The sequence below is a fragment of the Ambystoma mexicanum genome, chromosome 1p, assembly GCF_040938575.1.
Source record: "Ambystoma mexicanum isolate Mex_15411 chromosome 1p, UKY_AmexF1_1, whole genome shotgun sequence".
In the NCBI taxonomy this organism is placed as follows: domain Eukaryota; kingdom Metazoa; phylum Chordata; class Amphibia; order Caudata; family Ambystomatidae; genus Ambystoma; species Ambystoma mexicanum.
Genome location: NC_090921.1, coordinates 1190140487 through 1190165786, shown reverse-complemented (window position 1 = coordinate 1190165786; position 25300 = coordinate 1190140487). Strand labels below are relative to the sequence as shown.

General features: G+C 46.3%; 1 protein-coding gene across 2 annotated transcripts in view; it reads left to right on the top strand.

The window, feature by feature from the left end:
- LOC138451357 (FXYD domain-containing ion transport regulator 5-like) overlaps positions 1 to 25300 on the top strand; it is a 446204-nt gene that overhangs the window by 385727 nt on the left and 35177 nt on the right. Inside the window, exon 4 of one of the 2 annotated variants that reach the window (XM_069604907.1) lies at positions 7559 to 7651. In XM_069604907.1, coding sequence (XP_069461008.1) covers positions 7559 to 7651 — 93 coding nt within the window. The remainder of the gene's footprint in view (positions 1 to 7558; positions 7652 to 25300) is intronic. The other variant, XM_069604906.1, reaches the window with a different exon arrangement.

The window sequence follows — 25300 nt, the reverse complement described above, 5'->3', positions numbered from 1 at the left end:
GACCCACTTTTGCATCACTGTGTCCTGATGGTGCCAGAAACATCAAAATGGCTGCAAAACCCTTGTGCGCGCCAAAACCTCTGAAAATCGTGCTCTGCAAAGCACAAAAAGATGGCTGTCCAATCTACCACGCATGTTGTCAGTGGTGGAACAGAGATCTCGCTCCTGAAATATGTCACTGGGCTCCACAACAAGTGAAAATGGAGTACAGATGGAAAAACAGTGCTCCGCTAAAGGAAATCCAAACATGTTGCTTTAAATCCTTATTCTTGGTTGCTGAAACTGCAGAATGTTGGTACAAGACACCCTCAAACATCCAAAATTCTTGCTTGGTGCTACAATTCACTTAGTATAAGAAATCATTGTGAACATACAATGTCCTGAAAAGCTGAAAGTATCAAAGAAACATCCACAGCAAAAGCTGCCTGCCTGTGGAATCTGTCAAAATCTGGGCGCAGTACCCTCGGCCGCCTGAATGACAGCTGCCAGAAGCCTGCATGATAAACTTTAAAACCTGTATAAACTGAAATCAAATGTTTGAAATCTATGTGGCCTGTTACGGAGAGTAACATATGTTGTAATTGTTTGAACCCATGTTTTAGAATCTGAAATGTGTTCTAGCTGCTAGTTTGAAATCACAAGTTTGTTTTTAAGCTAAGGAAAAATGCAACAGAATTAACATTTAAATTTAAGCCTGGCTAAAAGCCACCCAAACGGGAATAACAGCTTTCCTCACAGAAACAAATCCTCTCCCTCCAGCTCTCTCCAGCAGGAAATCACACCTAAGTGATGATTATAGGGTGGGGGAAGTATTTGGTTTGCAGTGGGGAAGAAGACAATGGACATCCTCCAGCTAAAGGAAATGCGAAGTGTGAAGGGTGGTAAATGGCCTCTGCCCAGGGGAAACAGGGAGGAGATGCTCCTGAGTCCAAAGGAGAGACCAAAGGGGTGGAGCAAAACAACCATTTGTGGCTTGACAAGGACAAAAGACACATTTTAAAAAGACTGATAACTTACTATGTAAAATTGTGGAAAATATAGAAATAACAGCATTATTAATGTAATTTCTGTATGCACGGTTGAAAAGGCGCCAGAACTCTGTGACAAGTTCTGGGAAGAAACGGTGGAAAACATGATATTACACAAAATGTATTTCTGATAGAAGTATGAAACTTTATACACGTATGCCCATGTTCAATGCGCACATTTGTAGAAATGTTCTCCTAAATTGGACATTGTGTTCCGGATGAAAAGGGCAGAGTTCTGTGAAAAGCAGAGACAAGATCCTACAGCGGCAGGGCTTGGAGGAGTATCTGCTACACAAAATATGTAATCTGTATATATGATTGTTATAGAGGTTGCACATGTGGAAATATGTATTGTACCACGCTGTTTTTCTCCTCCTATCAAGGAAGAGAGGAGACCCTAACCAATCCCTGTCAAAAGGGCGAGCTTAGTACAAACCAGCACACACACACCCTTTATGATCAGCATAAATAGAGACAGGTCAGCACTCAGAAAGGACAGACAGATTCAACCACTATCCGAATGCTGGTGGAGCACCGTGCTGCAGAACTATCCATCTTACTTGCTCCAGACTCCAGAAACTTGGCAATGCAGAAAGGCCCATTACATAGCTGAACCATTTTCAGCTAGGCTTTAAATTTCCGGAACCAGAACCAAATCCCAGAAACCTAAGGGGAGCGTCAAGATACAGCCAGGCTGTCCTGTACTGCTTGCCTGCTTAAAATAATTATCATCATAACCAAAAGATCCAATCCAGTCCTGTGCCGTGCTGTGACCAAAGCCATTGCAGGTCCAGTCCTGTGCTGTGCTGTGACAAGAGCGCCTTGTTGATTCCAGTCCAATCCGATGTGCCCAGCTGTCTATCCAGAACCAGATTCCCTTCCCTTACCCAAAATCTTGACGGACCAGAATCCTGGCAGTTCCGTTCAAAACATATCTAGTGAGTATATATAGATAGATCTGTGTCTCTAGACTATGGGCCTCATCACAAGTTGGGCGGTAACGCCGGGGCTATTAGCGCTGGCGTTAATAGCCTTACTGCCCAACCCCCGGCGCCAATAGCGCCGGATCACAGGTTTGGCGGAACGGGTATTGCCCATTCCCCACTGAGCCCATTTGGGAATTCCCAATTCCCCATTGGGCTCAATGGGGAATTTCCACGCTCTTACCAACGGCGGATTTCCCGCCGGCGGTAAGAGCGCAAAATTTTGGCAGATTTCCCCCCAGCTCACAGCTGGGGGGAAATCTGCCAAACCCCTGATTTGGCGGACCATTAAATGCGGCGGTAATAGCACTACTGCCCCATTTAAGGGTTACTGCCAAATTCGTGATGAGGCCCTATGTACCTTGCTTAGTTAATCCCTATTTGAAATCCATCCTATCTTGTCTTCAGAACCTGCATTGTTAGGACTACTATTGAATTGCCTGAACTCTCTATCCTGTCCCTCCTATCTTCCTCCTGTGCTAGTATTGTTAAAGCTATCTTTGCGCTGATATTTTTCATCTGACGTAGGCGAGCTCCACTGCAGGAAGTCGCCCTGATCAAGTGGCTGTGTTCCTATGTGGTATTCGCTTATTCATAGTCATCCTCTAGTGTAAGAAATCCTTTTTGTCATTTTAAAAGCGCATTCCTGTTTTCCCATTCTTGCACCTATCTCAAAAAAACGACCTCCACTAAAACGTCCATAACTTCCTCAGTTTTTATTCTAGAAACAAGATTCCAACTTTTGCTTGTAGCTACCACCAACGGCTTTTAATTGCATCTAAAACCGCATTCCAAATCCTTACAGTTATCCCGTTATCGCGCAGTGATAAGTTTGCCGCAAATTTCATTTCAGGGAAATTCTTACACGTTGCTCCCGACCATAATTTTAAGATTTCAAAGTGTTTCTTAGTATTAAATCATTGCTAGTATTTGTGTGCAACCACCCAAAGTGGCTCCCATAAGAATTATAACAATTTCAGCAATTTAAACCATATTTAGTGTTTTTACCCAAACCATTCTCAAGATAACTTTAAAACCATTCTGACCGCTTGCCAATCAATTCTGTTTTTCTCTTGTGTTGCTGGGGGGAAATTGGGATTGATATTCTGTTTGAATTCTGCCATTCCTGAATACCTGCTCTCTTCTCATCCTTTTACATTGCCTGTTGGGGTGTTGAGGGGTGTGCAAGGGGAAATAGTAACCACACTGCTATTTGATCTAAGCATACACACAAAAGTATTATTTCTGTGCTGAATTGTTTTTATCACTATTACTCCTTGTGTATTAAAGAGATTATTTAGTGTTACATCACCCCATTGGTGATCATTGTGTACCCATTAAAACACAGTGTGATTGAATTGTGAATACATAAATAAATAGTTTAACTTTGTAAACCAGCCTGATTCCTGGTTCAGTGTGACCGCGGGGAAGGGGGGTTTCCAGGAGAGGGGCGTGAAATGAGTGGTACATCGTTCAGGATAAAAGAACTTTTAGATAACAATAAATAAGGATTTCAGGTGTGCATTACATGCCAGGCGTTGACTTAGGGGTGTGCCGGATTGAAATCACTTACATAATCTACATGTAAAGAGAGGCTGTGATCAAACATGATGCTTGGCTTGATTTACTTTTTGCCTGGGTTCCATCATGGCTAAGCCTAACGGCATAAATCTTGATGCCACTTTTTGTTTTTCTGCTTGTCCTGTTTTTTCTTGACCAATACCTTTAAGATGTGGCTTTGCTAAGCTACTGCAAACAGCTGCTATTATGTCAGTCACTCTGTCCACAGGCAGGGTCGCTTCCATCTCAAGTCATAAGGGTATACAGACTGAATTAGGGTTGGCTGGGCCTCCAAGTGCTGTCTGTTGTCTCTCGCCCGATTCAAAGAATCTGATGGAGGTCCATAAGGGATGGGTTCCCAAAGATGGAGTTGTTGAAGAATGGAAGATATTTTGGTCATTAATATATTAACTAAAGGGGGGAATGTTGGGTAAGACATTTTAAGCCCCAATGAGGGAAAGAGATGTACATTGCGTAAACTGTATTAGGCCCCAGTGCTGTAGAGTTGAAAGACGATGTGGCCACTAAAACATGTGATTCAATGTAGTTAGACAGTGGTATTCACATGTTTTTATGGTGACCCCCTCCTTGAGTACAGATATTTTTGCTGGGTCCCCACCAATGCCATATCCATATATTTTCTATTATAAGCAGTCACCACAATCCCTTTTTGAAGAAATGTGTACCCACTGAGCATCTTTTGGACCCCCCTAAGGTAGCCAGCTCCACAGTTTGCCAATCACTGAGGTAGAGAATTGAAGAATTACTTTGTATTCACAGATTACAGTTACAGTAGGTAGTAACTTTATCAGTGACATGAACAATGTATGGCATGATGTACCATTTGCAGTGTTTAGAGGCACGAAAGTGGAAGCTCTGCGCACATGGGAACAAAAGGATGATAACTTGGGGAGTCACAGTAATTCTTACCATTGTACATGTGAGGGTTTGACAAAGGCTTAAAATGTAAAAAAAAATATAGTAAATGAAGACATTGTGGAATGTGCAAGAGTTTTTCACTCAGTTTAAAAGTCCATGTAAGGTGCACAATGTGTTGGTTTGCAGGCAAGGGGATTTTAGGCTGGTCTAGAAGGAAGCATGACCAAGGTCATGATAGGCTGATGTAAGTGAGCCACATATGGCAGGCTGTGATAATATTGCAGAGGAGAGCAGGATGCAAAACCATTTTTTCAGAGTCTTTATGAACGGATTTAATTGCAAATATATTAGTCAATTTCCTTGGATTCATATAGGTTCTTGCATGGCAGGGTGAACAAGGCCTATTTAATAAACCAAATGGTGGCCCAGGGTTTTATGGGCTCAGGAGGAGATAAGCAGGTTTTTAAATGCCCAGAAACGCTCCCATATTGTTGCAAACGTACAAAGTGAGGAAAAGATGGCATTTGAATGTGAGCATCCGTGTTGCGTATATTGAACCACCCTTTGTGCATAGGGTACATCTTTTTTTGGCACAAGTAATCAAATGTATCATTATTCTAGGGCATCTCATCACTTGCGCAAACTGCATTTTGTGAATGTGGCCCATCGTTTGGCACCAGGGAACATGCTTACAGAACACAGTGATTCCTTTCCTTTTTATGTGCCCTTGGAAGATCCTGAGAGGAACTCTTATTTACCCGGGGACTCCAACTTGGCAAGGTCCTACTGGTAGAGCAACTGACTTCACACAAATAATGACATTACAGGAAGCAACACCACAAGGCCCTTTGAGAATGTCATCATAGGAACTGACATCACATGCATAATTACACAATACATTATTTAAATGACAACATGTTGCTAAAGCAGGAAATGTCTATTTTAAGTGCCAACCATGTGTTATCTATGGTGCTACCATGATATTCCATAAGCGCCTTCATGAAATTCCATGGAATACCCAAAAGAACCAATATAGCCAAGGGACAATGACATTGTATACTAGTAAATCCTCGGATGGCTTGTTAACACTATCTTATTTTTTGTTTTATTTGATTGGTCCTTTATAGCACACTTACTGCTGGACTTCTCTAGCTCATAAGTGAAAGGCCGTGCATCAGAACAAGTTGCAAAAGAATTGTCTTGCTCCCAAAGTGAGCAAGTTGCAGTGGGGCTATACTCATCTGCCTGCGATAGTCACTATACAGAAAGGAATAAGCAATCTCTCTGGGTAGTGCCGTCACATGCGCAGTCAAATACTGTATTTTCGGTATCCAGTCATTTTATTGCAAACAAAACAGAGTGGTACATTTCAGAGCGGACAATAACATCGAAAAACAGTGCAAACATTAATTTAATTACATAAATAAAGGGTAGTGGGCTAAGTGGTTAAAATGGGTCGGGATGGGTTTGGGGTGTCATTAAAAGGTAAAAAAAATGGGTGATGGGGCGACCCCCCCAAATTAAAAAAAACATTAATAAATTTGGTGTATTGTCCGCCATGACATTTACCACTCTGTAATTGTTTGCGGTAAGATCACATATAACCGTATTTTCCTGCATTGCTCTCTCTTGGCAGTTAATTCTTTGTGTTCTTGGTGTAGTCATACTATGCAAGCACATCAGTTGTTTATTTGTACTATCACCACACTGGTCTCATACGGCTGAGGCTTGTCTGAGGATGAGGATAACCTCACGTGGCCAGGTGCTTATATCATATTTCAATAGAAATTCACATGCAAGTAATTGTTTTTATATTATGTTTTATTGTGATTTGGTTTCTAAAAACCTAAACATTTTTTTTTTCAATAGAAATGAATGAAAACATTTATTTATTGTCAAAATGTATTCATGTCAAAGCCTAACATGCGTATTGAATATTTTTTATATTCAGTTGATGTAAATAACATTATAAGCCTATGATCACACTTATCTTCAGTTGATCAAGCACCTAGCGGTACGAAACGCGCTGCTATTTGTCCACCACCTTGAGGCTTGGGCGTTAAATAAAATTAATTATTTTATTCCGCCAACTACCTTTCGTCCTTTGGATTTACAGGCGTGCTTGGAGTGCAGTCCTACCGGCTTGTGTGGCATTGTCTGGTATACTATCCTTGTAATTACAGTCTCCAGGTATAGGTTTACCTCACATGTCCATCTTCTGCAAGCAAGTACAGCCGTAAATGTCCAGATAGTGGCACAGAATGCCATATAATGATTTAAATGGCAGCTACAATTATCCAGTGTGCCTCCTGATATATCCACATGCACCATCAAATGCTGCACTATCCCAACCTATAAATGCACGTGCTTAAAGGCTCACCCTGAACTTGTAGAAAGCCAGCCAATGTGCCCAGTGCATTGTAGCGATTGCCCCAACACAGAGAAGTGAGCGTGAATGGTAGGATGTCTGGAGGTCTATGTGGGTGCCCACTTGCATGGCTCAGGCTTTGGCAAGGTGCAGCCTCTGGTGTATGGGCTCCGGAGCTGATACTACCTTAAGAATGGGCTCCAGTGCTGATACTACCTTAAAAATGTCCAACATCTCCTCTACCGGCTCCTACAGCATCATCAACTAGCTGGTGACATGATGAAGGTGGAAAGAAGAGTTCACACGCCTTATCCCTGGTAAGGCCCTCAACAGCCAATAGACGGTTGCTGCTGCAGGGTTAGAAAAGTGAAAAGTTCTGGGATCTGCAGAAAGTCATCAGGGCTCTTAAATATCCCTGGTTGTTTTCCGCTCCCCATATGGCAGCTTAACAAAGGGGTCAGGAAATCAACGCGAGGGATACAAAGGAAGTGTTCAGGCCTAGCAGCACTGCAAACATTGGCAACCCCAAATCGATGTCCTTGATACTTTCACAGTATACTTGTCTTCTCTCTGAACATTGTGTATGTGTTGTAGGGCTGGAAATTCGCCGAATATTCTTCCCCTTTACATGTTTCTTGTTTATGAAACTATCAAATAAAAAAGTCTCGTTTTATTCAGATTTTCAAAAAGCATGCCTACTCTTGCATTAGAATTTTTAAAAAACATCAGACAGTAGACAGTTTCCACGCAATGCTTACATACATTTCTGTTTCTTTGTCTTTATGCAGATGACACAGTTGAACGAAAGAAAAACGATGAGCTCTTCCACTACGGTAGGTCATCGGATTCTACTCCAGTAAGACATGTTGTGCCAGAAAGTGAGATTGACGTTTCTTTTGCTGCGCTGCATCGAGCCCGAAATCAATTCTCTGAGATTCCTGGGAGGGTGGAAATGGTGTGGAGCCCAAGAAAGTGGCAATGCCAGAACAAGCATTGTAATGATAGGCTCGTCCATGGGTCACTTTTGGTCTATTCCTATAACATTCTAGGTACGGCAGGATACAGCATCAGCAAAGCCCATGTATATCCTCTGAGGAACATCTTCAAGGAGTAGCATTTGGAAGCAGATCTGAGATTCCCCACATGTCTGTAATATTCCTAGTGACTCGACAGTGGAGATCCATAGGCTCAGACCATGCACGCGGGCACTCCCGTATTCTCCTTGTTCTGTGCAACGCCTGCTAAAGAAGACTCCCCACAAAAGTGGGCACCGCTCCACATCCCAAGCCCCTAACATTAACATCCGCGACACTTGACATGGCCTCACAAATTGTAATTTTCAAGGATGTGCTAGGTGTGGGGTAGTGGACGAGATTCCATGGAGATAAGGCGAATACACAGATAGCAGAACTACTACATATGCGCAGTGTGCAGTCTGCAGCTCGACTTACATCATCGTGCATAGCCGCTGTGCTAAACGAGCTCTGCATAAAGGCCTACTCAACCCGGAGAAATTGGAGGATGTGGGGATAACTTGCAGAAAGCCTTTTTCCACATATTTCCTGACTGTCTCCCAGTAATCTCTGCACAGGCTCAACCTGAGGTGTGTGGACGAAGTCTGCAAAATAGATTAGGGGTTTGCATCATGATATGATAGGATATGGCATTTATATCATAGCTATATCATAGTCCCTCTAGCTGAAGATTGTTTTTAAGTGAATTTTTGATAATGCAGGCTGCTCTCTGATAACTATAACATCCCAAAGCAGAGATTTGCTATTCATTTGTTAAAATGGATAAAGTTTAAAGTCACCATTTAAACCGCTATATAGTATCTGCAGAGCATGGCCTGCAGCTGTTGCACTATGGGCGTAGCAGCTCTGCTTCCAGTGCCCACAGGGCATGACCTGCATCCATGTTCCGCTTGCACTGTGCCTTAACCACCTACATGTTGGAATTTCCATATTTAATAAATGCAGGGAATGCATTTGTTCTTTTGATTTTTCATTGGCACTTACAAACTGTTGCAATGTTCAAGTAGAGTTCCAATCTTTCAGTATTTGCACTCATTCAGAACAGCTGTAAAGTTCCAGAACTGTTGAACTGTTCCAGGACAGATCCACCTTTCAGTACAGTTGTAGGCACTGTGCCCAGGCAATAGGATGAGACCATGCACTCTCACCACTGTGATCTGCACAAGTCTTGCAGCTATGTCCCAGGCACAGTGTCTCTGCCCACAGTGCCAGTTTGGAATTAAGCAATATGACCCGAGCGGCGGGGGCATTACCGACTCAGGTAATGCCCCGGGGCCCATAGTTATAGGCCCGAGCGAAGCTAATAGTACCCCGGCCCGCATTATATGCGTGACCGTGGCACTAAAAGCATTTTTTTCTGTCCCGAAAAGCCACAGCGTTTCGGGACAGAAAAAAAAAAAGACCAAGAAAATGGCCGCCGGGAAAGGGAAAACGGGAGTCAGTTTTCTCTTTCCATGGCAGCCTTCGGGAGCGGACGCGCGTTCCCAGCGCGTCCGCTCCGAAAAAAAAGAAGCAGAAGGTAAGTGGGGTTGGGAGGGCGGGAGGGGAAAAGGGGAGAAAAAAAAAAACGTACCTTTGTCCCTGCCAGGGGATGATGGAAGCCTCCAGCTGTGTGGAGGCGTGGAGTACCCCACACTGCTGGAGGCTGCCATCGTCCTCCACTAGGGACGCAGGAGCAAGAAGGTAAGTGGGGTGGGGTAGGGAGGAGGGGGGAAGGGAAAAAAAATAAGTAAAAGCTTACCCGAGGCCCCAGGGGGGGGCCGAGGCAGCCTCTCAGCCGTGGGGAGGCTCAGAGCGGGGATGGCCCCGCTTCGAGCCTCCTCATTGGCTGAGGGGCTGCCATGCCCCCCGCCGAAGACAAGGCAGCTGGAGTCCCGGCTGAGAATGAAAGGATTCTCAGCTGGGTAAGGACCCGGCGAGAGCCAATCAGAATGCATATTGCATTCTGCTTGACTCTCGCCGGGTACTAATAGTATATATCCATCAGCCATGTCTTGGGGACTGGGACCCTACATTCAATGACATCTGGGCACAGCCTGCTGCCATGCCCTGGGGGAAATGTGCCTGCAACATGAATATACGTGATGCCATGACGCAATGACCCTGGCTACAATGCCTATTGGACATGGCTGGTTATAGGTCAAATGCTCAAATGCATTTGATCGAATGACAATATGCTCAAGTCAATTTGACCGAAAAAAAAGGGTCGAATTATTTTATTTTTTTGGTGCTAAACACCTTTTTTACCTATACTAGAGCAAAAAAAATATATACTTTTTTCTAGATCAAATGCATTCGAACATTTGACCGACACGGACATGGCTTGCAGGGACTGTGACCAGAGCCTGCTTTGAGCCGTTGCCTCGAGAGTAGATGTGTTGGTCAGTGCCCCAGGCCATAGTCTTGAAGTTAGTAGCTGGTGCTCCCTCAATGGGAGAAAGAGCAAAGTACTTATATCTACCCTCACATGGTTCTGTACACTCAAAGGTCTCCATATGCAGAGGGCTCTTGAAGTCTGTTTGTTCTGGAAAAAAAACATTAACTTCTCACTTTAAGTCTTTCTCTAGGCTGCGCAAAACAGGCTCCACTGCTAAAAACACTTGGCCTAAGGGCACTGAACCCATGCTCATTCCCTTTGAACTCTTTGTCAGGCACCATGCTTCTGACTGCAGTGTCTGCGGCATATGGCCTTTGGTGGGATCCTGCAGCCACTGTGGCTTTCAAGCATGCCCTGGGGATAGTGACCTTGACTTGAGTAGTCTGTGTAATTGCATCAAAACCATCGGCACAGTTAACATAGCTGCACTGCCCACTGTTTATGGACGGGTTCCATAGCTTTCTGCCCGCCATCCAAGACATGGACCTTGACAGTGGCGGCTAGTGAATTTTTTAACTGAAGGGGCGTAAATATTTGTCAGTGATCTGCCAGAGTGACTGAGCGTAGCAAACGAGAATGCAACACTGAAGGGGTGTTCGGGTGGTTTCCCCCTGAGAATTTCTTTTAAATAATGGGTAAAAATGGTGCATTTTCAAGCACTCTTTTTAGAAAATTGGGTAAAAAGCCAGACAGTTTGCAATTGGGTTTTGTAGGGTAACTCATGAAAGAAATCCAGTAGATGCACGTCACCTCAATGCACAGGAGCATTTCTCCAACACATTTTCATGATGCCTTTACCCACAATATGTGCCAGTATAACACATTTTTACATTGGCTGTGTCCATACATTTCCATGCTGACTGCACCATTATACCTATTATTCCCATATAAAAATAGACTCATGTTTGCTTTGTGCATAATGCCAGTAATGATACTATAAGAAAACAAGCCCATGTTTGTTTGTTCTGTCAAGATATTGCAGTATTCCCACGTAAGAACACACTCCAGTGGGCTTTACCATTAAAAAGGAATGGAAAAGTATGGAAACATATCCAAACTGGCTGTACTAAAGTGCCAGTCGAGCTACATAATAACACTTCTTCTTGTTTTACCAAAGATGACTAATACAAAATGCCATGCCACAGTAAGAATAATACCGCTGATACTGCTTGCTCTGCCAAAGTTGCCCAATCCAAAATGTAGTGCCTCAGTCAGAAATGGCTAGACTGGTTGAATACAAAATGCCAGTCTTGCTTCGTAATAACACTTATCATGCTTGCTTTACCAAAGGTGCCCAATACAAAATGTCATACCAAGATAAGAAATAACTAGACTGGCTGCATTGGAATGCCACTCTAGCTACATAATAACACATATACTTGTTTTTACCAAAGACACCTAATACAAAATGTCATGCCACAGTAAGAATAATACCACTAATCATGCTTGCTTTATCAAAGATGCCCAATACAAAATGTCATACCACAATAAGAAATGTTAGACTGGTTGCATAATAAATGCCAGTCGTGCTTCGTACTACCACTTATCATGCTTGCTTTACCGAAGATTCCCAATACAAAATGTCATACCAGGATAAGAAATGGCTAGACTGGCTGCATTGAAATGCCAGTTTAGCTATATATTAACACTTATCATGCTTGCTTTATCAAAGCTGCCCGATATAAAATGAGATACCACAATAAGAAATGGCTAGACTGGCTGCATTAAAATGCAAGTCTAGCTACATAATAACACTTATTATGCTTGCTTTATCAACTATGCACGGTAAAAAATGCCATGCCTGCTCCATGATGTTCCAGCGCCTTGCAGTAAGACATCATTGCATTAATGATGAATGTTATTATGTGAGATTGCGAGGTGTTGGGGGGCCAGGGGGCAGATGCGTGTCATGAGCTGGGGTCCCAGGGTACAGTCAGGGCATTTTTTATTGGGCATAGATGCCAAGGAAGAACTGCCATGCCTGCCCCCTAAGGCCCAGAGTGCCTCAGAGGCACACATTAATAGTGTGCATGTGAGGTGCCAGTAGGCCCGGTCATGGTATTTTTTAGTGTGCATTTATCAGATGCCCATTCATAAATGGCATTCCTTCCCTCATTGCCCTCCAACACCTGATCCCTGAGGCAGTATCCCAGAGATTCACATTCCTAGCGCTGAAAAGCATAATTGAGGTCTCTAACCTGTAACTTGCATTCAGAAGAGAGGGACATATATTTCTTACTTTATTTTTATTGTTCTTAGCTGATAAATCAACTTTACAATAAATAAATGTATACATTACAGAGAGGGATAAATGCAGCTTAGGAACTATAGTTTACTGCCCCATGTTTTGGGTATTCCACTACCTACAACAGACAGTACATAAAATTAGGCAACTGATGTGCAAGCATGGTTCATTGCCATCATGAGGTCTGTATAGTGGAATAAGGAATCAGACAAGCGGAAAAACACAGCTGTGGCCTACATCCTGGAGTCGAGCTGCCTTGGAGGCAGGAGCGCTTGACTGAAATATGGTGGACTAATCTGCAGAACACAAAACCTTTAATTCCACCAGGTCTCACCAAACAGAGGTCTCACTCCTGACTGTAACACAGCTGCCACAGGTTCTCCAAACAAGAGCCCAATTACAATCCTCGGGTGATATTAAAAAGTGCCTGACCAAGACAGTAGTGTGGCATATAGGAGAATACTGGTGAACTGGTGACCATGGATCAAGGCGAGAGGAGTGAAATACAGAGGAGAGAGGAGGAATGTTCCAGAGTGGAGCAATAGAGAAAGAGCAGGAACGAGGAAGTGGACAGGTTCTATGTGAGATCATCAAGGAGATTTGGCCGAATCCAAATCCATCATTTTTTATTATTTTCTTTTAAGCCATTTGGCTGTGAATATATGTGGGTGAGAGCCCCCCCCCAGCAGCCTCCCATTGCCCCCCCACCTGTATTATTATCCTTGCCCACCCCACACATATATATGCAGCCAAATTCGGCCAAACAAATTTGATGGATTTGGCTTTGTCCAAATCTCGTGCGATGAAACCTCCCTATCCCAGAGAGAAAGGAGAGGGCGAGTATTGATGGAGAGAGACTGGCGAGGAGGATGTTAAACATTGATAAGGCGATTATAAGAGAAGAAAACGGAATATCGGGAGGTGGCTTGTGGAGGAGGAGATGGAACGTCAGCATAGTGAGTAAGAAGAGGACAAGGAGGAATTCCAAGAGTAAAACAAAGGATGGCATAAAGGCATGAAAAAGCAGAGATATGGGAAAGCAGAGGCGGTAAAACATGAAGAACCAGGGTCGTCATTTGGGGGACGCCAGGGGTTGCAGTTGCGATCCCCTTGGTCTCCCTTGCTACACCTGCAGTTTCCCGTGTTACCTCTTGATTATTTTGTTTTAAATGGAAGCTCCTGGACACTGGAGTAGCTTGGGCCCTGCCACACAATGTCTGGAGGGCGCCAGCCCATACTTCACTCATCAGAGTGAAGGCTGGGCCACGGTTTGCAGCATGAGAGTGAGCTGACCATGACATGTGGTACATGTCGCATCTTACGTTCCGCTCCAACCCCTTCTCCTCTGGCTTCTTCGCGGCTCATATACAGGAACCAGGAAGCTCTCCAAGCTGTGTGCAGCATGGAAGAGCCAAGGGTGTCCTGGAGTGACAGACTTTTGCTTGAAAAACAGGTAAAAAGGCTTTTTTTTAAAAAAAAAATGTGATGTGTTTTTTGCATGGGTGAAGTGGATGTCAGATGTATGTATGTGCAATGGGTCAGTGAGTGGTGGGTGAGTTAGAAGAAGTGTGCTAATGTGTGTAATTGAGTGTTCTGGGTGGGTGTGTGCCTGTGTGGAGAATGCAATGAGAGTGGATGTACAAGAAGGTGTATGAATGAGTGACCGGTGGGTATATGAGCAGGAATGTAATAGTGTGTGTTTGGATGTTCTGGGTGGAAACACGGGTGTAAGACACATCTGAAGGGCGTGTCCCATCACTTCCTGTGATGTCACTAGGGGACGGGGTCAAAGGATATAATTTCCTGTGATGTCATCAGAGGTCAAGGGTTGTGTGATGCCACTTCCGCTACCCGAGGCATTTTAGTGATATGACATCCCTGTGAAGAACCTGTGGAGTAATCATATGAACAAAAGAAGAGCGCTGTGTAAATCAGTAAAATACTAAATAAACCACAAATAAGTAGTGGGTATATTGCAGCGCAAGTCACTGTGGAGAAACGGGACTGCTATGTATGTGAACAGTCAGTAAAGACCAGCATCAGCGAAAGCATCCTCAGTTATAGCGTCATTCTCTAGTACCATTACAGATTTATAAGGACACTTGTATTTCTTGAAGTGAGTAGATCTTCTTGTAATGCACGTATGTATTTCAGGGGGACCACATATCCTTTTACTTCGCCAAAGTCATGGGCTGAGAGTCAAACGGAGTGCAAGCTATGTGTGTCGTGGGTTGTCCAACAAACCGCACACACATCTCTTTGATCCGCACAGGATTTAATTGATCTGTTTGTTATCTGTATCACAAATTCTCATCTTCTGATCCGGGATCATACGAGCTTCCTGGTGAGGTAGCATGTTTACCTGAATGACTCTCTTCAGGCTGCTCATGAAATGTTCTATGAGGCCGATTGCTTGAGCTGATGAAGGCGTGACTGTAGGGTACCTGAAGCTGAAGTCAGCAAACAGTTTCAACTCATGTTCATTAAATGGGTGTCCATTATCGGATCTGAGGACCGATGAGATCCCATATGCTCAGAATATTTTGCCCAATGCAAGGATTACTGCAGCAGCAGCAGTGGATGTGATAATCTGTATCTCAGGGTATTGTGAGTATTAATCCATCTGGGATGAGGGTTGCTGGATTCAATATGTAAAGGCATTCGTAACAATAAGGTGTCAAGAATGGGATCTTTTGTTGATAGGGAGGTCAAGATAAGTATGGAATCCCCTTCTTAATACATATGCACGAAAGCACCAAGTGTGTGAAAAGATGCAATAGAGCAGCAACAATGACACTGGGCTATACAACTGATGTATGTGTTGTAAAGGATATATAAACTTTTTAGATGCAATCTAAGGAGAATTTTCCAAAATTCCTTTTCCAGGAATGAGTCATTTCATTAGGCAAATGTAGCATTTATTTCACATTAGCGTGTGATAATTGTTCAACCCTTGAGACCAGCAACATGTAGAAAACCTTGTGGAGTAGGACTTGGCAGCAGTACACACTCTTTGTGGATGGACAAGCGTACGTACATACGTACGTACGTACGTACGTACGTACGTACACACACACACACACACACACACACACTGTAGCACATCAAGAATCATGAGAGGGACCTGCATCAATGAAGACAAACCGATAGTTTGGCTTTGAGAACGGGAGTATTGAAATAATGGAATGGGGACACCACTTCTGTGGCAGACCGCAGTGTGTGTGAACCACACAGCGAGTAGGGGCGCCAACCACAGGAAACAGGTCAATGTCTACCAAGTCAGAGAAAGCCAATCCCCATCTGCCGTTGGTATGGAAGTGCACAGTCAATGACATTCTGCCGAGACCCATGTATGTGCATGAGAGGAGGGTTTTTCAAAGTCAATACCTCGAGTAGGACTTGGAAACGCCAACCTAGGGTTTGAATGTTTACTCACAACACCAGTTGAGGAAACCCACTCTCTTAAGTAGCATTGACCAAGCACAAGGCTGAACTAAGGAGGAAGGGGCACTGTTATCTAGTACAGTTAACACTTAGCAGACCTGATAAGGGAAAGACCGAGACATTGGCCCTCATTACAACCTTGGCGGAGGACCATGGTGCTATTAGCACCATGGTCCATGCCGCTAAGGTTGCAATTCTGCCATGGTGGATGGCGGAACTACCGCCCCATTCCAAGGTGAGTGGGGAGGTAATTCCCCATTCACCAATGGCCCCTTCCCCATTCCCATTTTTGCCCCATAGGGCATAATGGGAATGGGGAAAGGCGATAATTACGGCACCGTAAATTACGGTGCCGTAATTATCGCCAAGGTCCCTTTGCGGCATGGCTTTTAACACCTGCAAAAAGCAGGCGTTAAACAGCCATCCCGCAAAGGGAACCTTGTAATCAGGCGTTAAGGGTCGGCGCCGTTTACGGCGCCGTAAACCCCTTAACGCCTGAGTCAGAATGAGGCCAATTGTTATAAAAATGAAAAATATATAAAAAAATAACAATCGTTTATTACAATACTACACTAAGGCACACTTTGCGTATTTTTAAGGAAAGTAAAAATATTTTTGCACATATATACAACTCACAGTTGGCTAACCCACTATGGGTTACAGACTACTTTAGAATCACAAGCAGTTATTCACACCATAAATACATTCACTAAAGTAGGGTGAACAGATGTTAAGCACATATCATTACAAAGGCCTTTTAATTAAAAGGCACCAGCACCATGTACTATGACTTCAGAATTTCAGCTTAGCCTGTACCAAGTCTCTGGTAGTCTTTTAGTTGTCCAAAAGGTTCCTGAAGGAAGAGGTGAGTAGCCGGGGTGCCCGCTCAGCTAGTGCAGGTAAAATGCTGAAGTTTAGCTAGTGCAGGGCAAACATGCAAAATAGGGACTTATGGATTTTAAGTCAAGATCCAGCAAAATTAGGAGAAGCTACCACCCCAGAGGCTCTCCAGGATGACCCTCAGAAGTACTGACTCAGACACCACCATCCTCGGACAGCCACGGATAGTGCTATGGTAAGCAGGACTTTATGCAAACTCAATGTGGTCGTGGGGTGGAAGGGTTAAAAAGATATGAATGTCTGAACATTTCCAAAATAAAATGCTGAATGCGCGATTACTGTGCATTCATCAGAGTCCGAAAATAGTGAATCCCATAATACCGAACAAGGGAAGCAGGAGTTGTGGGGGTGTCCCCCACTCTCCTTGTTTGGGATTATGGAATTCGGGGACAGTGGGGGTGTCCCCCGCAATCATGGGGAGGATTGCAGCGTGGAAAAAAAGTAATGAAAAAAAAGAAACCTGCAATGGAAGTCCCGACCCACTTTTGGGAAAGGAAACTTTCGTTGCAGGGCTGACGGGCGAGTCGAGGCACCAGCCAGAAGGTAAGTAAGGAGAAAGAGGGTAAGTGAGCTTTCAGGGGTGGCGGGTAGGGGGAAAGCGAGAAAGTGTGAAAGTGCGATCTATGTGATCACTGTGGGCTGCTGTTTATGGATTCAACATTTTCGTGTTTGACATAACAGGACGTGCAGTGATCACATAGATACATCTCAGGCACCCAAACCTATAGAAAGTTAGAAATGGTCAAAATCAACAGTACATTGCTGGGGAACACAAAACATACTGTTGTGGCTGCCATGTAGGTTTGTCCGGTCATGGGTTTGAGGGCATTCACTGTCAGTCATCCTTAGGTTGCTTTGGAGATCTCAGAAGATAGAGAAAGGGCAGGTTCTAGTCCACAATCAAGGAGAGGCCCTCATGGGGATCTTAACAGATGCACGTCTTGCATTGACTCCGGACAGAACCAGGAAACACTTGTCAACTCAGTAGTTGATCTTTGGTCTTCCTGCAAGCTCATCTCCAGGGCAACACAGTGGATTTCCAGATTCCCAGCAGAGCCTCGAGGGTGCCCACAAAGAAGTCCAGCTGTTTGGCTAGCTGGAAGATTTTGTAATGATGAACACATTGTTCTGGGCTTTGCAGAGGAAATGCAAAGATGCACGCTCTTATGACGAAAAAACTAGTGATTTACCTTCAGCAGCTCTGGTTGGCTGCCCCAGTTTTAGGGAGGAAGGCACCTCGCAAAGGTCTTCCCAGTTGATTTGAAGGTTGAGGTTCCCGATCCGGTGGTATTGGCTGAGTCGATGCTGGTTTCCGCAACGGTCCTCTGCCGTACCTCAGATTTATTCTTCTTCAGCTCCAGTGGTCGACATGGTTCTAATGTCCAGCCCATCTCCTCATAGCTAGAAAATGATAACTACACTGCATCATTTAAACTTGGTAGTGGTTGTCCAAGGGTGGACAGCCCAGCTCCAAGAATCTGCCCAACAACATCCAAGCCCCGGGAGTATTGTGGATTGGGAACCGATAGCCCCCTCTCCACTGCCTGCTAGCACACACACAAAGGAGAGTTTTGCAGGCCTCTTACAAGAAGCCCACCAAGGTATATGAATATAAAAGGGAGCCATGCCCCACCTGCAAGGGTAGAAGGATGACCAACAAAGGACAGGTCATTTTGAACAGGACTTAAAACATAAATAGGGTTAATGTTGAGTATATGGTGCTCTTTAGTTCATTATTGAGGCTGGCCAGCTGCCAAAGCAGCCTGTGACAATACATCTAGGTAAACACGTAATGACTGCCACCAGCAGATGCCTGAGAAGCTGCTGTGTAGTAGAAAGAGAAGATGATGCAAGCAAACTCTCCAAGAGTAGCATTCATAATGAACTTTGTATATCTAGATAAATGCACCTCTGCGTGCACCTAGGCATCCAGCCAGCTATCCTACATCTTGCCCTTCAAATCCTTGGTGTCATCTTTATGACCTAAAGATAAAGATACATGAAATATGCAAGGAAAAAACATAACAGTTTCAGTACATGGAGGCAAAACAATATATGTACAAATCAATAAATACTTGTGCCACCTCAAATGTGGTTTATATCACAGAATGAATATACAACAGGATTTATGGAGAACCCCCCCCCCCACATATTACACTAATTTGCCTAATTTCCACCTTTATGTAATGTCTGTTAAAATTGGAAAACCAATGCCAATGTACCAAAGTACCAATGGTACTAGCGCACAAGAGACAAAGCAAGCGTGTAATTGAGTGCAGTAGCCACCCTTCATTCTGTGGCCATGTAAGAGAGCAGACAATAAATGAGATAAGTGAGTGGAACGATCAATCTGCGATGACCTGAGTAAAGAATAGATGCAGACGGATCTGAATGTTGAATGTACAGTCTAAATTAGTAGGATGCTCCGAATGTCCTACTTTTACATTAATATAGACCATGTTAACTTTGTTTGTTTGCTTATTATAATTACAGTACTATTTGGTGTTTACTAAAAGGCCTGAGCCATTGAATCTGCCTTGTGTTTACCCTTGAGGTCGTATGTTCAGTATTTGCCGCTGATGTCCCATACCAAGAGGGTTTTGTGCATGTTCTGTTCATCTTTAATTTGGGGATATCTTTTTTAAAAATATATAACTTTGGGGAGGAACATTGTGCAAAACACATGTTGGCAAGAAAAATGAATACATGCCTTGGAGTGAGAAAACGACATTCATTTATTTTTATCTATGGGGGTCATTCCGAGTCTGGAGGTAAGGTACAAACCATGCCGGTATTGATTTACCGGCATGGTTTTCCGCTCCATGCCATTCCGACCCCTCAGACCGTAAATTACGGCACCGTAAACTACAATGCCGTAATTTACGGTCTTGGGTCGCGCGCGCGCACCACCATGGCGAAATTAACGCCATGGCGTAAACCGGAGCTGATTCCAAGTAAGGACCACACGTAAATTACGTCCTCCTCAAGGCCGTAAAGTACCTTACCGGCATGGAGTACATACAGGCATCTCAGAGAAGGAGTAAAGAACCCTGAGCAGTGGGACCCAGAGCCACAGGTGCACACATGCAACACAGACGGAGGCCAGGAGTCTGGCATAGTAGAAAAGGAACACACCCACACATCACCACCCTCCCACACCAAGATGACACCAATTGAACAATCAAGTCCACAACCACACAAACCACTGCAACAACACCAGGCACCCCCACTGAGGAGACACAGGGGTAGAAGGAGGGGGGAGACAGGCCCTGCATGCAGCACCAGTGCATCCTCCGTTACCACCCCTGCAGCCCCCATGCACACGTAGCATGACTTGACGCTCTAGGAGAAGGCCTACCAGACAGTCACCCCTGACCACCTAGACTGTGACACCGTCACCACCATATTGCGGCACAGACACAAGACAAGCGAGCACCATACAAATGTACAGTGCCAACCCGGCACAAGTGATGGTGTTGCCTGTGCCCCACACCCATGCCAAAGGCACCCACCAGCACACAGTGGCATGTCACAACCGTCCATTATGCGGCCACATATCCAAGTGCCCTTACACCCCCCCAAAAACATCCCCAAACACACAAGGGTCCACCGATCCCCAACATGGATCACCCATGAGACACACAACAGTAAAGCTGGACCAAAAGCAAATGGAGGCATGGCAAATGACAATGTTGCCCCTGACAGCACCCACCGGTCGTATGTGGACCAGCTTGGCATGCACGTTGCGGACATCAACTGCAAACAATACCACTCCCCCTACGTGCAGATGGAATGCAACACTACCAAGAACCGCACACATGGGTGGGCCCGACACCAAACAACTACACATGACTCAAAGGGCCTGCTGAAATGACATGATATGATATGAAATGGCATTTGGAATGCGCCCATACACAAGTGTCTCAAGGCGTGACGAGGCAGGGAGGGGGGAACAAGGGGAAGACAGACAACGATCCCACCAGGCCAGGTGTCACACAGACCGCGCAAGTGCAGGGGTAGTGAGAATGGAAAAAGTGCAAGTGCAAGGGGACGGGGGAAGTGCAGTACAAAGTAAGTCGAATATCCAAAAATAAATTAATAGGGCCAGCTGGTGGCAAGTGCAAGGTAAGTGCAGACAAGTGCTGGGAAGGGGGGGCTGCAGGGATAGAGAGACAGACCCGCAGTGCAGGGGTTGCCAGGGAGGCAGTGCAAGTGGAGAGTGGCTGGGCCCAGGACCGAGGTCGGCGAGAGTGGCCCAGATCCAGATCCTGTGCAGTTTCAGTGAAGAATTCAGCAGGGGAGAGGGAGAGAGAAAGCAGAAGCAAAGAGGAAGGTCATGAGGTGCTTCCGGAACCAGAGATGGTTCTCCTCAAATATCAGGGATGCAGGAAGGCTGTTCCAGAGGGAGGCCCCTGCCGCGGAGAGAGATCTACCCCCAGCTCGTTGCTCTGAGAAGCGGCTGACCCTGAGTGAGTCGGAGACGGATGAGCAAAGGTCTTGGGAAGGAAGACATTCAGGAAGAGAGAGCAGAAGGTATTCATGCCCCAGGCCCCAGAAGGCCTTGTGGACAATGCATAGTGTTTTGAACTTAAGGGAAGGAGGGAGTGGGTGTGCCGATGAGGCGAATCTCAGTCTTACTAGCATTAAGGCAGTGTTCATTGGCTGCACACCATTCCTGGATATCAGACAGACAGTCAGAGATGAGGGAAGGAGAGGAGGACGCCGAGGGTAGGCCGAAAATTTTCCGGGTATCGTCCGCATAGCGCTGTAAGTTTGGGCAGAGGGTGGCGATGCGGTGGCCAAGGAGGGCCAAATACTGGTTGAAACGCCAGGGAGGGAGATTAGATCCCAGGGGAACACCACAGGTGGAGGAAAGGATGTCAGAGAGGAGGGCCCCAAGTTGGACCTGGGAGGGTCAATTGAAAAGGAAAGAGGTCAGCACGCTACCGCGCCACATGGCCCAACATGCAGGATGACCTGTCTGGCTGGCTGTTGAGTCATCTGACTGTGTCATGCAAGTGCACTGGTGCCACAGGGTGGGTGCCTGCATGAACCAACTGCGTAGAAAAGATGGAGCCATTGTACGTTGTTCACCCTGACAACAAACCTGCCAAAGAACCAGGGCAACGGCACATATGAACATATTTTCACTTTGCCAGAATAAGGCACCCACATCACACTACATCCACACCAACTGACAAGGGATAGGCACACTACAACAGCACCACTCACTGGCGGACACCACAACCGCAAGTGCATATCCGAGGGCACACTGCACATTCACATTGCGGCATCCCCCAGCCTGGCACCATATTGGAGACCCACACCTGGAAGTGGAATTCACGGAGGACAGCAGGGGTACGATATTACGTCACCGGCATGGCACCCCCATAGGAGTGTTGGGAATCACCATAGAATGGATCAGAGCTGGATGATGGACATGATCCACAGCCAAATGAGAATGCACACAGTACACAGCACCAGAATGATCCGACATCAGAACAGCAGCATGCGACAAAGGAACATGTACCCCAAGATGTCCAGACCACCGTTCACGGACCATTATGTAGACACGACACCCCACAGCATTACATTGCATCGGACACATATTTGTGTCCCTGATCGTGGCGAATATATATATGTACATGTATATATGGCCATCATCGAAAGCCTGCCATGACAGCCAAGTGCTGTTCACCACCATGACAGTCCACACACCCACCTCATTTTGCAACACATGCAGCTGTTGGTGGATGTACCCTAACAGCAAGCCACATGACCCCTGTCATGAACCCCCTGAACAGACCCATTGGGCAACCAGACCATGGCCATACCCGTGCATGCGTGTAGATGCAGCAGTCACCAGGTTTGCGTGATGCACATATGTGCCCGCGAACCAGGACTGGTGGCTGACCCCTCCACTGATATCTGGTGTCGAATGGGCCCATGCCATATGTGCAGATGGACAAAAAGTGCAATGAAGAATGTCCACAATGGTTCAACTTTGCAACACCAATTGTGTATTGAGATAACAAGAAATGAAAAAAAGTGCTTACTTCAGCAAATGCCCATGCCCCCTCCCTCCTCCCCCTCCCCCCAACCCCAGAACACAACATCACCCCCCTCCCCCCAACCCCAGAACACAACATCACCCCCCCTCCCCCCAACTCCAGAACACAACGCCACCCCCTCCCCCCTCCCCCCAACTCCCGAGCAGTCGTCCCATGTAGGATCTTGGGACCACATGTGGCAGGAATGGCTAATGTCCCTTGGAGCCCTTGACTGGGGGAGGCAAATCCCGTTTGCGCAAGGAACGCCGGAGGCGTCTCTCCGGGCTGCCTTGCGTGGCCTCACTTGTCTCAGACGTGCCCTCCTGCTGCGGCTCCATATTTTGACTCCCTGCCTCAAGGGCATTAGCAATGCGGTTCAGGACATGGCATAGCCGGGTTGTATTGTCCGTCAGGGAGTCGCACAATCTGGTGGTGCAGTCGTTGAGGGACTGGCGCATTTGATCGAGTTCCTCATGCAGTTCAGCCCTGGTCTGGCGATTATCCTCAATATAGTTCCCTATGAGATCGCTCAATTGCCTGACTCTGAACTGGTCAGGTGAAGGGGGTTCATCGGATGATCTACTTGCACCAGCATGCTGTGCAGGGGGTTGTATGAGTGGACTGGGGGGAACGACGTCACACCCCAGCGGGTCAAGTTCAAGGCTGTGCACTGGTGATGGTGCATCCCCGGAGTCGCTGCATGACGCCAGTGTCACGGGGCATGGTTCCAGCATTTGCATGCTCTCCTGGTCGTCCTCCGACATGGGCCCCTGGATGGGTGGCGGGCTGGGCTCCCACTCATCTGGTGCGGTAGCGGCAGCCTCCCCTGAAATGCTCGATTGTGCTGAGGTAGGGGTCTGCTCGGCTGCTGCCACGGATGTTGTGTGGCTTGCTTTTCTGCCAGCTTCAAGTGGCCTTTCCGTAGGCTGAGGGGTGGTTTTCTTGGCTGCTGGCTTCGACCTAGCCCTGCCAGTACCCGCGGAGGTGCTTGGCCGGCTTCCTTGGGGCTCTGTGCTGTCATGGTCTGTGCCTGTGGGGGTAGGAGAGAGGGACAACATTAGTGTATGTGCTATGTCCTATTTGCATACATGGTTGCATGGACATTTCAGTCATTCACGGGTTGTTCAGTGTGGGGGGTAGCTATGGCAGTGGTACATGTGCATGGTGAAGACATATACATGGAAGTGGGAGTGATTCGTTGTGCCCTGTTCGTGTACATTTCGGCAGGTACTATGCCTACCACGCTGGACGGGGTGCATGATGGGCTGTGCAAGTCAGTCCAGTATGGTTGATGTGCGTTATGTACTCACACTTGGGCCAACATTAGGCGGCACTTGCCTCAGCATTTGTTGGATGGGGGGATGCGTTAGATGGGGGGAGGGCAACATGAGAGGGTGCCTTCGATGGCCCCAGGGTCAGTTTACATGATGCAATGGACATTGCCAGTGTGCACTGTCAACACTCACCTCCTTCTGCAGAAGTCGTTCCGCTGCACTCCATGGTCCCCACGCCCTTTATGGATTCTGTGCCAATAAGCTGCGCGCAGGTCTCCTCCCACGGCTCTAGTTGGACCTGTGTACTTGGTCCAACTAGAGCCGTGTACTTGGCTCACCTCCGTCTGCAGGGCCTGTCTGCGGTTGGTGGAGAGGAGGCCCCGCACCCGCAGGTCGTCCCACCGCTTGCGGCAGTCCCCTGGGGTGCGGGGGGTGCTTCCAACAGCGCTCACCCTCTGTGCCAGTTCCGCCCAGATGGTCTTCTTGCGGAGGGTTGATTCCCTGCCCATGTCGCCGCTAAAAACTACATCAGCATGCTCTGCAAGGTGGTCTACCATGACCTGCAGTTCATCGGTGGAGAATTTCACCTTGCGGACGCGATCCGCCGCCCTTTTTGGTGCTTTCGGCATGTCCTGCGGTGCCTGGTCCGGTTCACGACTTTACTTTCCTCACAGGGTTGCTGGCAGCTGCGGATGGCAATGGATTGTGTTTTTCAAGATGGCCGCCGCTCTCCTTCCCGTTCCTGTGCGATGTCGTAATTTCCGGATCCGTTTTTCGGCGGAGACCGTAATTTACGGTTTCTGTAAATTACGGTCACCGTAATTTACGGTCACCGTTATGCACTGTTGCTAATGCTTACAGGGCGGTGTAGTACTTTACGTGTCGGTTGCATGCCGGTAGGGGTTTTTCGGGGGATTTTGCGGCAGGCCGCGCGGTCCTTTTCCGGCATGGCGGAAAGCGCGTGTCCGTGAGCTCGGAATGGGCCGTGATTTTCGGACTTCAACCAGCACGGTGTCGTACTTTACGCCATGCCGGAAAATACAGTTACTTACAGGCATGACTCGGAATGAGGCCCTATGTCTTTTAGGGGCATTGTGAATTAGGTCATCTTCAACCCTGATGTACCTAAATGTTGTCCCTACTCTGTAAAGTAGTATA